General features: G+C 35.7%; 1 protein-coding gene across 10 annotated transcripts in view; it reads right to left on the minus strand.

Moving 5' to 3' along the window:
* The window catches only part of AKAP6 (A-kinase anchoring protein 6), a 279,284-nt gene that overhangs the window by 23,917 nt on the left and 239,454 nt on the right, over window positions 1-15,913 (minus strand). For all 10 annotated transcript variants that reach the window (XM_084521164.1, XM_084521165.1, XM_084521168.1 and 7 more), the window contains one exon: window positions 7,493-7,708. In XM_084521164.1, coding sequence (XP_084377290.1) covers window positions 7,493-7,708 — 216 coding nt within the window. The remainder of the gene's footprint in view (window positions 1-7,492; window positions 7,709-15,913) is intronic.

Below are 15,913 nucleotides of genomic sequence, written 5' to 3' on the forward strand. Positions count from 1 at the left end.
ACTCATACCTAATCAACAGCATCATTAGTCTGGAAATTTCAATGCAGAGAAAAGAATTGGAGGAGCAATAATGCTGAAGTACTTTTTTCTGCTTTAGGAGGTTAACCTCACAAAGGAAGGGTAAAGTAGACTGGAAGAGGCTCCACAGAAAAGCCTATTCCTAGCATTATCAATACAGAAACTGCTACATGTGAAGACTTTCCTTCCAGTACTCCCTTTTCATTATCTGATAAGAACAAAGGACATGCAAGCAGCAAGGTAGAATTGCTGAGTACATTTTCTCCCAATACTAACTGTTCAACCTCCTCTTAAATCATCTGAGACTCACAAGAAAGTTAGGAATATCATAGAATCATAGAATCATAGAATATCCTGAGTTGGAAGGGACCCACTAAGGATCATCAAGTCCAACTCTTGACACTGCACAGGTCTACCCAAAAGTTCAGACCATGATGTACCTTCATTTTCCATACTCTCCAGTGGGAAAGCTTAGGCTCACTGTGGCTTGACAGAAACTGTGAAATGCCTCTGAATAGTCTCTGGTCCCTGGATTAACCATCAGTCTCTTCTTGACTAACCACACCTACAACTAAAGAGTCCCATAACATAATTAAAATTAGAGCAACAGCTAAAAGACTGATTCAGTGGCAATGAGCTCAAATGACCACCTCTGAGGGTTTGCTCTCTCTTGATGAGAGAACACCTTGATGAGATGACTGGAATTTGGATTGATAATGTCACATAGAGTATTCCACCTCTGGGTGGTTGCCCAAGATGGTTAGTTGTGACAGAAAATTTTACATTCACTGAGGATGGAAAAGAGTCTTCTGTGGAAAGACAAAAATGTATTAATTTTTATTTTTATTCACTCTAAAAAGCTACCACCGCAGGTGTCCACTTGGGAGATTTTCTCCAGAATGTAACACAACATTTATCTGATTTTTTAAAAATTAACTTTTACTAAGCTCCACCATGTCTGCAATTTTTTACTGAGATCTGCAAAACCAGAAGCATTTTACCAGCTTTAGTCTCAACAGGTCATCTGGACTCTGCACACTGCCATAATGGCTGCCATCATCACTATGGCCATTCTTCAAGAAAATTAAGAGAAATACACAACTTCTTGCAAGAATATGAAGTGTCTTTCATAAAGTCAAAGAAAAATTTAGACCTTAGTTCACCGTTTATGCAGTTCTGTTTTAGATCTTACAGAAAATCATTCCATGTCACAAATCAGACATGCAATGCCACCCAGAAGCAGAAAGGTGTACAGCACCTCAAGCATGAAGATGGTGCAGAGCCTAGTTAGAGTGATACATCAGAGATTCTACAATCAAATATACCATTCATTTAAAAATATATATATTTTTAAGGAAGAAACCTCCAAAGGAAGCCATCTTCAGTGTTGAAAACAAACAGAACAAGATGACTGACAGAAACAAATACAAATACTGTCAAAAATTGTACTATGAAGAGGTCCAATATAAAAAAAAAAAGACTTGTGATAGATAATGAAAAAAGAAACCAATTTATAAAGTTTCAAACATACGTCATTAAATAATGTTAGGGCTAGATCATGTAAGAGGTATTCAGCACTTTAAAATATGCAGTGCCCCCTCCTCAGCAAATTAGGTCAATCTTCACTTATTACTTTGCTGTATTAGGCACTTCTGCTGGTTTTCTACATTTTTATGCAAGATTTTTAGCTAGATGTAAAAGCTAGACCTTGCAAAATAATGGCTTGTGAAAAAATTAGAATCCTTCAGAAGCCAAGTTTTATTTAGTGGAGCCATCTAACAAATAACAGAACAATGACAAATACATTTTTTTACCTTTGAATGCAGGGTTTTTTTTTTGTATTGTTATGTAGCTCAGAACAAGTGTCAGGCCGTGGATTGAAAAAATATTGAACTAGTGAATTAAATATAGAGAACTGAGAGGGCGACTTCAGTTAGCACTATGCCTAGCATTATTTAAAACTGTTTTCTTTTGCAGAAAAGATCACAAAAACAGATGAACAGAGTAAAGAGATAAAGATACCTGATCAGAAGCAATATAGTATTTTTAAACAATTTGTTTTTCAAAGTAAATTATAAATAATGAAACCAAGAGGATGCTGATAAAAATACTAAACAGGGATTTACACAAGGTTTTTGCTTCCTAAGAAACAAACACCCAAGAAACAAACTTGTGGTAAAAATTGAGTTGCTTTTTTTTTTTTTTTTTTTTTTTTTTTTTAAAGTGAGCTGTCTCACCATTGCAGATTTTCCCAAGTCCTTACAACTCTAATTAAAATGTGGTAATTGGTTATGTTACCTCAATTACCATGATGCATGGACATTGATGCAAAGCGACACCAATTGAATCCCTCGGGTGTTATACCCCAAGGCCATCCCATTTATTGTGGCCTTATTATTTTCAATTATGTGGCTGGATGTACAGCATACTTTCCAGCCAATACAGATGGATTTTTTGCTGGACATACAATGTAGTGTGCAGGATGACTTGGGTGAAAAAGAAAAAATTTTAAATTTTCATAGTGGTAGACTAAATCATGAAAGACATGACTATTTCAAATAGTTTCTGGATGATGTGAGAATTACAGCACCTCAATCCAAATTATCTTAGCTCAAAATCTCCATTTTAAAAGCGTGATTAATACTGTTCCTTCAATAATTGGCCCTCTCTGTTGCATTAGAAAATAGATTGTCTGCTCCGTAAAACAGATACCTTTCTCATTCAGTGAATAAGCAGTCTGGAGAAAAAGCAGTTTCTCCAGACTAAAGGTAGGAATTCAATTGAAACTTCAGAAATAAAATCCATTAGAAAACACATTCTTGTCTCTATGTGAGCCATAGTAGTACGTCAGTTACATGAACTCCAGTATCAATAAAACAGTCCCAGGAAAGTGAATACCAATAGTCACCTCATTGTGAATTCTTACATAGAGACATATCTGACCTGGACAGGACATCAAACTGCGAACATCTGTGGCTGGTGGAAAAATTCACTGAGGCTAGATGCATAACTGAAACTGGGTATATCGTTGGCTGAGCAAATAATCAACAAAATTGCATAAAACAGCTTACATATTCCCACTTTGACTTAGCTGTTGTAAACTCGTGGGCATGACCATGACTGAGTCTGTATCAAATCCTTTTTTTTAACTGTTCTGTGTTCTTTCATGTAGACTAGACCCTCTAAAGGAAAGTGCATAGAGAGTTAAAGCTTCTCCAGCTGTTGAGCAGGAATTTTAGATGGCAGTTTTGGGTTTAGTTGACTAAAGATTGTTGCTATTGCTGTTGCAATTGCCAGACAGACTCCTTTTTCTTTTAAGATGATTGCCAGCAGGGTCTTGTTAGGCAAACTGAAAGTCATCTGTGTAATTCTGAAGCTAAAATTTAGTGACAGATAACGTTATACCAGCAAACTATGGAATGATAAATCAGGGGGAAAAGAATTTACCACAAAAAAACAGATGGGGGAGATAAAAACCTCTTTTGCTAAAACAGATTAGGACTGCTTCCAGTAAAAGACAAGTGTCTACTGTTTTTTAAAAGTAATCTTTGTTTTTTTTTCTTCACTATATGAATACCTCATTCTTTTTAGCAAGATTAACCTACTGAATCTAACCACATTTCATCCTTCTGGGGTGATTCTTATTGATAATTTCAGCTTCTAAACACAACTTTAGGCTATTTAGAAGGACATCTTTTACCAGACTATAGGTGGTTTAGTACATGTTAATCTCTTGTTATTTATAAATTTATGGTGCCTGCTCTTACAAAGGTTGAGGAAAATTAAACACTGTTGAAAAACATCAGTGAAGACAAAGTATTCAAAAGAAATTTAAACTCTTTTATGGTTAGTTCCAGCATACATTTGCAATGATGTAAGTAGTTCAGATAAGTGACTGGGGACGGAAACAGGACAAAGGAAGATCCCAGTACACAAATTAAGAACAGAGTAGAAGATGCAAGTGACTCTTGCACTTCTGTAATGCCATAAAATAATTTGGGCTATCTTATTTACTGTCAGCGAGTCAGATGCCATCAGGGTATAAAAACATCTCATTTGTTTTCATAAATTACAGTACTTTGTGGGCAACCACAAATAAAGACTTGTTACCAAGGGATACTGTTTATGTGCCAAGACTGGCACACCATCAAATACAGAGAGATAGGGAAGCAGAAGAAACAGTCCTGGTACCTACCCAAGAAATGACTACACAGGAACTGAGTGAAAAGGAGGGCTAGAATAAGCCAACTCTGGCCAGGGAAGACAAAGAAACCTGAATCCTGTAGTGGCTTGGGCATCCTTAAATGTTGAGAATACAGATAGTTTTATCAACATGAGAAATTTGTAGATCCTGACACACTTCAAAGAATCATGTTATTAAATATAAGCCTAGAATGAGAGGTTCCAAAACAAAACAACCCACACTGAAAATTAAATGAGCATCATGATAGCTCTTAATGGCATCCATTTCTGAGCAGAAAGAACACTACACCCCCTGTACAGTGAAAGACAACTCAGACCAGCAAATAATTCCAGACTCCCTCAGGCAAAGTGGGAACAAAGCGGCATGCACCTTGTGAAGTTCCAAGCACTGGGACATCAAGCAAACTGCAGTACTTGAACACTATGCCTCAACTCCCGATCGATTGCGTCCCACACAGAAACACAAGACTCCACTCCTGCTGTAAGAGCAGCACCAAGCTCTAATTAGCACATAACAGCTTATTTATAGTAATGACAGCTACAAAAAGCAGACTGCTTCCACAAGGCAGGTGCTCATATGCAAAAGGAGATAGTAGGCTTTCACTACAGCAACTTGGACCTCTGTTCAGCCCTCTCTAAGCTATCTCACAATTGCAATTTGTTTCTGCCCTAAGTTCAGTAGAACAGATATATTTACTGCAATGAAATAATAAGCTTTGTAGATTAAAAAAGTAATTCATCACCTCTGTGGTACCTTACCTTTCAGAAAAATATAGCAGAAACCCAGCCCCATCTCTCTTGGACAGTTAGTTACAGACCTAACACAGACTCATCCTTTAGCAACCAAAATTCAGGATTGTAAGAACTATTTTTCAGTTTGGTTGTTGCAATATTGTACATAATTGCTCTTGAAGCTCCAGAATTCAACTAGTTTTTCTACTGCTTGAATGTTGTCTTTCTGTCACTGATGAGATGGCATTTGTCTTCTTTTATTTCTTGACTTTCTTCTCATTGAAATGTGAATGTATTGTTTAAAACTCATACCTCCAATTTCTATTCAGCTTCATTCTGGCTCCTCACTAATTCTGTTTCTTCCTTTCATTTCACTGAAATTTCTCTAACATTTTCTCATGACCTTTATTTTACCAGCTTCTGTTTTACTTTTGACTCTGGCTGATCAGATTCTCAACAGGTTACTGCTTTGGATTTCTTTGCTTCCTAGATTCTTCTTCTACTTCCTCTGTGTTTCTTTGCTTGTCCTTCTTCCTTAGCCTTCTGCTTTTTACTGGACTCCAACAAGCCTTTCTTCTTACCTACTTCTCTTTCTCCTTTTTAGATAATAATATACACTCACATACCTGCAGTTCTCATCTCTGAACAGAGGGTTCAGGTAAACTCTGGTACATCTAACCCTACTCTTCTGCCTTTCTGTTAAATAACTCCTCCTTAGCGGCCATTAACATAAACTAAGCACAGTCAAAATTGAATCCTTGCTCTCTCCTTCTCAAACTCCTCTTTTCTTCATGCTCTGTCAGTATCACCATCCTTCCTCTTAGTCTGGTAATCTGGATCAGCTGTGACATCTACACCTCTCTCTCACTAGCTCTATGAAGTGAGAGAATCATTACTCTTAGCATCATTAAGATTTGACATTTTTCCATTGGTCATACAGTTGATATCTTTTTTTTTCCAATAGCTTCCTTTGAGGTCAATACTTCCCTCTCCACACATACATGTCTAAAGAAAGGCTGAAAAAAATGTATTTTCTCCATACCCTTGTACAATCACATGCATCTTCGTCAGCTTTTTACACTTCTTCCAATCAGATCAAATTTTTGAGGGCTTAACTAACTCTCCTCAATTACCCATACTTAGATTATCAGCTGACTACTTTCATGCTCATAACACCAGCCTTGCCACTCTGTCTGTTTTTCAATGATGTCTTGCTTCCCAGCTCCCTCATACATGCCGCTTTTGACTTGTCCTGAAAGGTAATTTAAACCCTGCTTCTCCCTCAAGGCACATTTCTACCTCACTACCTAAAACAAATCAGTTAATAAACCAAACAGACAGAGGAGCACTCCTGCTTTATAACATCTGATAAAGGTATGTAGACAGCAGATTATTATTACCTTCAACACTTCACTTCTCTACAGCATATTCCTCACTGACTCACTATTTCTTGGCTGGTTTAGACTGATAGTATTTTCATTCGGGAGCTGCCAGTTTTTCTAAACACTGTATTGTATATTTTAATATTACACTAACACAAACAAACAACTCCAAGAGAAATACAGCTTCTGTTATTTCTTTAAAGGAACTTTAACAAAAAGAAGTCAAAAGTAATATTTCACTACTTAGTGTTAGTCAGAAATAGTGTTAGACAATTGTCAGGAAGTATGTGTCAAGTATTTTTTTTCTTTTATTTGTTTGATATAAACCTAAAAAAATATGTAAGCTTGTCACTTGTCACAAATCTCATCAAGGCTCTTCAGTATATGCATTACATAGGGTTATTACTGCTGTCAATGTGGCTCCGGTATACAGACTTCAGCATTATGACAGAACCACAGAACATGCTGAGCCAATTCATCCATTACAGCCAATGGTGTTACAGTAGGGATTATTTTGTCCCCCCTATGGTTTATTGTTTAAATGTAGATACTGCATTGTAGTATAGTTTATGCTGTAAAAAAACTGTCTAATTTATGCCACTTAATGGATGGTTTAAGCAGAGTGCTATTTTGCCTCTTAGGAATCATTTCCATGAGATAAAAGCAAATTAATGCATTTTACTTATATTCAAATAACACAGATTTATATATTAATCACATACTCCTGGCATTCTATGTGAAATACACATCTACTGCTGAGATACTAATTAAAATCAGCCGTACTTACACAAAAAATACTTTTTCTGAAATTTATTTACAATCAATGAAATATGTCTCTGGGCCCAATTCTGTTAGGTACTGAGAAACTTGGCTTACACTGATTGTTTTCATTACTCAACATGATCAGATATGATGGGATTAAATATCCAGCAAACAGAATATGCATATTGTGAATTTATCTTCTTAATCTGTGGTGTCCATACAATACAATGTTTTGTGAAAAAGTAAAAAGCTTCACTTGTTGCCAGTAGAGACTGGGAATAGCATCTTCAGCCAAAAGAAAACAGTCTGAGATGAACTTGCTTGCCTAACACTGAAAAATGTCTGTGGTGAAAAATGAAATCTCATGAGATATTTTTAACGTAAACATCACTCACCGAGTCTTTTTCCAATCTCTTCTGTAGCCTTGTTTGCCACTGGACAGCTTGCATGACAATGGCTTCCCACCTCCTCTCAAGGTTTACAATTATCAACTGCATGGACTGGTGATCTGCATTTAGGTTGCAGGTCTCCTGGTCATCCAGGAGGTGCTGGCATAATCGCAGCACTGAGGCTACCCCACGACGTCTCTGTTTGATCTCACAGCATAGGGACTGCAGGACAGACAGATGATAGATGTCAGTGTGGAATACTTTGCACGTGAAAACATGAAGTATTATCTCATAGCGAATGGTGCTAATAGTTTTTTCAGCTCTTCTATAAATTCCCATACTTAGTGCCACAGCTGAGTGTTTTATTTTCAGATAAACACAATCTTAATTGCACAGAAGGAGTAAAGCTACTTTCAGTCTTCTTCAAATAAATGCCATACATAGCTAACTGTCTCAATAATGTTGAAAGTGTTATGGTGTACACTGGTAAACCAGTGTATTCTTCCTTTTTTTCCATTCAGTTGGGACACATCTGAAACAAGTTATCTTGCCAGTAATCAAATTCAGAAATACTTCAGAAAAAAAATGAAAAAAATCAGTATTAATGCAATGAGAATATATATATACTACATACATATAGTGTGTGTATACACACACATACTTCTCAGAAAACAAAACAAAACAAAAAAAAAAAAAAAAAAAAAACAACACAACAACAACAACAACAATAGAAATCATGGCTCATATGCACCCTGTCAGAGGAGAAACCTTAAGAAAGGAGAGTAGAGAGGTCACTATAAAATTCTGTACACATGTTTTTTGCTATCATAAAATATTTCCAGGGTATTTCTATATTCAAGTAAATTTAGGAACACTATGATAACTGTATCCCTCTCAAATATGGGTTATTCATTGCATTTATTTCATCATACAGACTCCAGTGCCACAAAGAATGCAGTCTGATGTGAACTGCATGATGGGAGACAATCACTAAGCCCTAATATTACTGAATATTGATGGGAGCCAGGATATGCTGGTTATATGCCAGAAACCTAAATAACTACACTGAGAGTCTCATTGAATAGCAATATAAATAATGCATCTTACATGCCAAAGCTAGAGATCTACCACCCGGAAGCAGTAATGGCATGGGGTGCTTCTGAGCACAGTTTTATATACAAACACAATTACACATTATAGTCACTCAATATCAAACCAGGATTTGACTCATAATGTGTTTTTATAATAATATCTACAAATATCTACACAAGGCACAAATGCTTCTGAGGATGACTACTTCAGACCATCTTCCAAGACCCTATAATTTTATAGCATTGCATGGCTCAAGTATACAACTATTGTTGGAGGCCTGTGCTACTCCTGAATTTAATGGGACTGTGCTCCACACATGGGAGCTTTCCAGATAATTTAAATTGTAACTTGCCAACATCTGGTTCCCTCTGTGGGATGCCACAGATGAAAGTGCATGACCCTATGAGAAAATCTCAACTACCATCTTTCCTGAAGACAGGGTATTTGCCTTTAAACTTCCAGTTAATCATAAGAAGCAATAAATAAATAAATAAATAGAAATTTAAAAAGCAACCAGAGCTCTCAAAGCTGTTCAAAACTGTTTACTGGTAAGCAGTCAAGACATGTCCTCCTGAATTTTACTAGGAAAACAATAACAGTATATAGCATGTGAATTTAAGTTCCAAATTTTCATAACACTTATATGTTAAAAATTGGAAGGTCTACTTAGAAATATTGTACATCTACAGAATATTTTGCTTCTGGAAGTGTGTGTTTGATCAATAGCATTAAGCTACAAGCAAAACAGTGGTATACACATCTAAAAACATATATCCTTTCTTTGCCTACGGGTAGCGTACAAGTGATTTTTTTATTCAAAGCCTTCAAGAGAAATGATGATTAAACCCACAAACATAGCTGAATTACTAATCTACTTTTACTGGCACAATTGGGCCATTCTAACAGTTAACAGATTGCTTATTAATCAACAAGGGTAAACAAGACAATGCAATCTCATTTAAGGCAGAAGTTTTAATGCCTAAAAGTATTTGTGTTCAAAATGTTAATCCTGATAAGGCTTCATTAGAAGACGTCTTAAAATGATTAAGTACATTTCATTGTAAAGTACACTGAGTAGTATATCAGCAGGTGGACATTTCATACAGATGTTCCACTTACTGATATAATGCATTCTATAGCAATGTAAATTACCCTAACTCCGTAATAGCTGGAATTCTATTACTTCTATAATGAGAGAACTCTGTACCTTTAATATTTCTGAATTTTAAATAAGGTGAATGACAAATTCCCAAACCACTATTTATGGCAAAATATGACCAGGAATTTTATTATCCAATTTATACCAGAGCTGCATTTTCACTTACATTTCCTGAACTTGCCCTTATTTATTTTCCTAGAGTTCATTACTAGCTTCCTACACAGTTCTTTATGTAACCACCATGCCTGACACATTTCCCTTCTGATTCTGTTCATTAGCCTAACATCACATCAGAAGAAAAAAAAAGAATGGGGGGAAGCCCTGACAAAAGATAAAGTCATGGTTCTTACTTTATACTGTATATCAGCTAAGAAATTCAGTTTTATGGAAGTGATGGTAAGATACATACTGATGGCAATCAAGTTTATATAGATATGCATTAACTTCGTGGAAGTCAACACAGAATCTGGCCCCATATCATTAACTTACCTTGATCACTAACTTACCTTGATCAATCTGATTATGTCATCCCTTAAAAATATTGTTCATTTTTGATACAATACCATATCATATGATGAGGTAAGAAGTATTTAACTCATAAGCTATTATATGGGAATTTAAGTGAGGCCTTTACATTGTGTTAGCACACAGAGCTACAGGATCTGAGTCATTTTTAATTTACATCAATTTTACACCAGTCTAATAACAGTAGCTTTACTGAAGCTATTTCTGATTTACATGGCTGTGACAGTACAATTAGGCCTATGGCACTTTTGTTTCAATTTTATTATGTGATATTATGGTTAATATTAAACAGGAGAAGAATGAAGTGCTTGTATATAACAGCGTGTTGAAAGAGTTGGCTATAGCAACAATACTTTAAAAGCCAGAGAATTTAATCATGTTAAGACATCTTTAAACCCTACATAATGACAGTAGCAATAATGAATCTAAGCAGTATTATGGTCTGGTATACAATGTCCTAAAGGGACACAATAATTTTCTGTATCCTATGTCATGACACCTCACAGTGTTGTATATCCATCCATGCTCTGCTGTTGTTAAAATGGCATGCTTGTATAAAAACCAGTCAGTAGGGAAATTGTACATCCAAAGTATGTTTCCAGGACCACAGTTACATCACTTATTTGCAAGGTACATCATTCTGCATTGCGAATTAACAGCTATAATTCATGATAAATTAAAAAAAAAAAAAAAAAAAAAAAAAAGGAATAGAAAGAAATAAAAAATCTGACAGATTACACAGAGTATCTCTACCATAGAGGCTTTAGCTGCATGACTACAGCTGCTGTGGTAAGCAATTGGGTACTTGACAGTTCAGAAAATTATGAAATGATCTAACAGTAGACTGTGGAGTATCATTTAGGCTCCTGTGTGTGCAAAAGTTTTGCTGGAATACAGACTAAGAGATGAGGTACATTCAACTGTGGCTCCTCATGCTATCATGCATCTGTTAAGCTGCACTAGCTGTAAATACAATCCAAACCATTGCAAATGTGGGAGAAACACATTAACTTTATCATTTGCAGTGAGACTTAAATTAACATATACAACTTTGTTTGCTGCAGGCTGAGCGTACACAGTAACAGCAGCTGCCATGTATGAACCTGACTTTGTGTCTGAGTCCTTTGCTTTGCAACAGATACCCTGGTAACATTGAGGTGTTATTCATTATAACATTATTGCAAGTCATGTTTTCCCATCCTGAGGATTCCTATCTCTGCTGCTAGAATCTTGGGAGATTTTTCTTCCCTCTGACTATTTTCAGTGCTTTGAAGTTATCACCCGCATAGCTAAAAAGGGCTAGCTGAAACTACTTTCACAGCTTGTTAATACCATGCCTTAAATCATGTGGAAAAGCCCCTGCCGAGTCAAATGACATCAAACACTCCTTCCAAGCCATGGGCTAACAGCACTATCTGTGGGGATGGAAGTACCATGATTTGGCCACAAGGTGTTCTGTATGACTCTGAAGTGAAATGTAGGTGACCAGAAACATGTATGCAGTTTTAAGCAATGCCAGAGGATGTAGGAGGCATATAATGGTGTGAAGCTGGGGAATATTAGAGTCCTCCAAGCCTCAATCCACAGCCTTCCTGCAGTGCATCAGTGCCTGAGGTGCAAAGCACCACCCCTTCCACATGAATGAAGGACTTGGTTTGGAAATAGGCTTTCTTCTTACACTACATGGTAGATGACTCGGCCACCAAACCACTTTCATCAAGGTTCTTGAGCAGATGTTTAATATTGGTTGTTTAATAACACTAAGGTTCTCAGTGAACTCAGTGGGACTTGTTCCTAAATACAGTTTAAGAATTTGAAATTAGTTTAGTTAATTTATACCTGCATAATCCACATATAATTATCATATAAAATGTTTAGATATGATTTTCATAGTACTATTTGTTACATATTGTTTGTGGAAATCATTTTTAAGTGATCTGAATTTCTTTCAACCATTTCTGTCTTTCTTGCTTTTGCTCTACACTTAGGGATATATGAGGTCCATGCAGGAAAGGCTTTGAAACAACGTTGGAAGATGATGCATGTTAACCTACACGGAATAATTTTCGTTGTACATTCAGGTTCAGAAGAAATGCCAATGTATACTGAGACTGATGTTATTCCTAGCTTTATGTTGTGTTTCTACGTATGGGGAATACCTAATGGGTTTAGGAAAATGAAAGAAGCTCCACTGCAGATAAATCTGGAATGATCCACTCTAAGAGGAAGTTTCTGTCTAACCTTGGTCTCTTAAAGGCTTACTCTTTCTCCTTGCTACAGGACATAAGTTTGTGTGAAAGGGAATGATATCCTTCCTATTGCATCTGTTGTCACCTAATGGAAGATGATAGGAAGATGAAATGATTGATCTGTTGTTCAGCAATCATATACAGAAATAAAAGGCAAAATCTGAGAAAGGAAACTGCCCTTCTCAGTATGACAATCAAACAACTCTTAAAAGACGTAATTTGCGTCTTTGTATCTGATTTTTGGCTAGCACAGCGCTTTGGTTTTCAACAGTGCTAACATAAAACTTTAAGAATCACGATTAACATCACTAATATATAAGAAAAGGGGAAAACAAGAAAAAATATGCTTGCAAATACTTGGCAAAATTTATTTTTTAGCTTTTTCTGTAGAACAGCAATGCCAGTAGGACATTCCCTTGTTAGGGGTGATGCATCCGTGTATTTCAAATTTCACTCTTACAGGACATTTGGTGAAATAAAACTCTTTGTTACTGAATGAAAAACAGTAACTCCAAAAAACGTTATTAATAAGAAAGTAATTCCTCAAAAATGCCTAAAGACAAGGATAGGAAGTGAATGATGACTTGCCATCTTTCAGAAAAATACTGCCAAACCTGGGTGCGTTTGCTGACTTCAAGGTTAAAAGAAAATGTCACCTAATATTGGAACTCTACTCAGTTGCAGACTGTGGGACTTAATCTATACTGAAGCTAAATATTCTATAAGTATGCAGTGAAGTGCAAAAAGCAGCAATTGAAAAATGACATGATTAAATGGCACAACATGCAATCATTTGCTCTCAATTATATCAATGTATCTTCTTCATTTCAAGGAGTCAGGCAGAAATATTGTTTTTTAAATGCCTCTATTAAATTGGGCACCAATAATAAAATAGATGAGAGTCCTAATAAGCTCATTTACGTAACATACATCACACACCACAAAACTATTCTCTCCAAACGGGTTTGTTCATAGATTTGTCTCCTGGTTGTCAACAGTCTTGGCTATATTAAAAGATTTTAAAGGCACAAGGCTTACAGACCATTCAGTGGAAAACCTTTGTACTTAACCCTTGAGACATCTTTAATGCTAATTATGGAAAAAGTATTGATATAATATCTTTGCTGTCACATTTTATTATGATGATGGTGACAACAGAATCTAGGACTGACACTTCAGAAATATCACCTAATTGCAAGTCAGAAATACAGAATGACAGTTTAAAGTAGACTATGACTTCTTTCAAAACAGTGAACTGTTTCTTTTTATTTCAAAGCCCTGTTTTTAATATCATTACAACCACTAAATTGCTACACCGATCATTTCTCTCTGCTTTGCAGTGTTACATTATCTCTCTTCCAAGTCTGAGTACAGTTCACCATATTCCTTGTGAACTGTGTGTATTCCAACACACTTGAAAATGGCTATGATCTAAAAAACTATTTCAGTCTTACAGTGACTTCAAGAATCTACACCAGAGCTTGTATTCTATGTATGATCTAGTACTTAGTAGATTTGGGTTAATTTTTCATTCATTCAACTATCTTTAAAATAGTACAAGGGAATTTGTATTTATTTGTAATCAGTAATGTAAATAAACATATTAATTAGGTAAATATAATTATTTTAAATACAATAATTATTTTTTTAATAGCCTTCTAAGAGTACCTGTGTTTTTTCTTTTCCATTTTTCTTCACAAGTACAGTATATGCATCAAAGAAAAAAAAAAAAAAAAAAAACACACAATCCAGAATAAATGCTTCTGGTCTTAGTCCATAAAAGCTGCCATTATATCTATACAGCAGTCTTTGATTTCTTTGTTATATTCCTTGTGCTTGTTTCAAAATATTTGTTTGTAAGAATATTGTTGAATGGTCTGATATTTAGCTTATATTCCCATGTAACTAGTAATACGTAATATACTTCTCTTCATAAATTAAAAACACTATTAAAATTCCAGACATATAAAACAATATGAAGATTAAGTTACTATAAAAGAAACTATAATAGCTTACAGATTGCTTGTATCATTACTAAAGAGCTGGTATCTATTACAGTGTCTCTCTGGAATAAAGAATGCACTTTTGGCAATAATCTGTTAAAAAAGTGCCCATTATTGTAAAGATGCTCCTACCTTAGCTGTAAACTAGCATGCAATTACAGGAAGGTAACTTTTAAAAATAAAAGAAAAACAGTTTTGGATGTAAATGTATTTTTCTTATTGAAATACAGCATACAGTTTCCAAGCCTTATTTTTTTGTGTTTGAGATAGGGGATTAATTAGATTCATTACCACAACTATTTTAGAGCTACTTACTACCTATGGCAAAGTTGGGCTTAACCTAGTTCCAGGGGGTAAGCCAAGTCATTCAGACAGAGAAGCCAGACATGATGGCAGGAGGATCCATTTTTCTACTCTGGCACTGTTTGTGTTTATAAATCCATTCAGTTCATGCCCTTTTTTCATTCAGTTTGTGAAGTTCTCTCTGGGTCTCTTTTTTTTTTTTTTTTTGCCCCCAGAAAATGCTAAAATAAAAGTAGGGAGAACATAAGACAGGTATGATAAATATCGGGACTGTGTTTTGCTTTTGTGATGAATCCTAAACCATGCTACCCAAAAAATCATTTGCCTGTAGTGGACATTACAAACTTGAGATTTTTGCTAGATAACCACACTGGGCAGAGTTTCAAATGAGCTTGTGTTGAAATTCAAGAGAAGAAACAACTTAATGTACAAGCAAAAACCTTACAAAATCCACTGTGGCATAAATGAAGCTCGACTTTACTTCCAGTTGTTGGAATTCACTTAGAATTACAGTTTAGAAGAAATCAAGATATTTATCAACATACGTCACACATTAGAGGCAAAGAAACCCTCCATTTGGCTAAAAACTGTTAGGTATCAATTTCAGCCATCTTTAATGAACTATTAAAGCTTTGTATCCTGACTCAGACCTACATAACAGGTTTTAAAGGAAAAGTTTCCTGCATGGAGATGCATCAACACCTGTAGCCCTCAGGCTGAGGTTCAGGTGTTGATATTGTACTTAATCCCTTTTTTATTCAGTTCCCCCACAAATGGTAGACATACATTTTTGCTGTCTTTGTGCAATTGGCCTGGCATATTCCAAAATGTAGTGAGAATTTAACCTATTCTGAATTACAGGAAAAAAGCATCCTGCAGCGTATTGGTATTACCTTTTTATGGGACAGCAGTGAACATAAAATAAATTGGACTAATCTTTTGGAGACTTCAGGCCAGGCAGGGTGACAGTAAAGGGAAAATAAACACAACTAATGAGTAAGGAAAAAGAGATTTCTGTTGGCTCTTTTCTTGTGTCAGTGAAGCAAATTTAGCCTGGATTCAAAACTGTACAGCCTGAGCTGTTCAGAGGTAAACA

The sequence above is a fragment of the Aythya ferina genome, assembly GCF_964211825.1.
Source record: "Aythya ferina genome assembly, chromosome: 5".
NCBI lineage: Eukaryota > Metazoa > Chordata > Aves > Anseriformes > Anatidae > Aythya > Aythya ferina.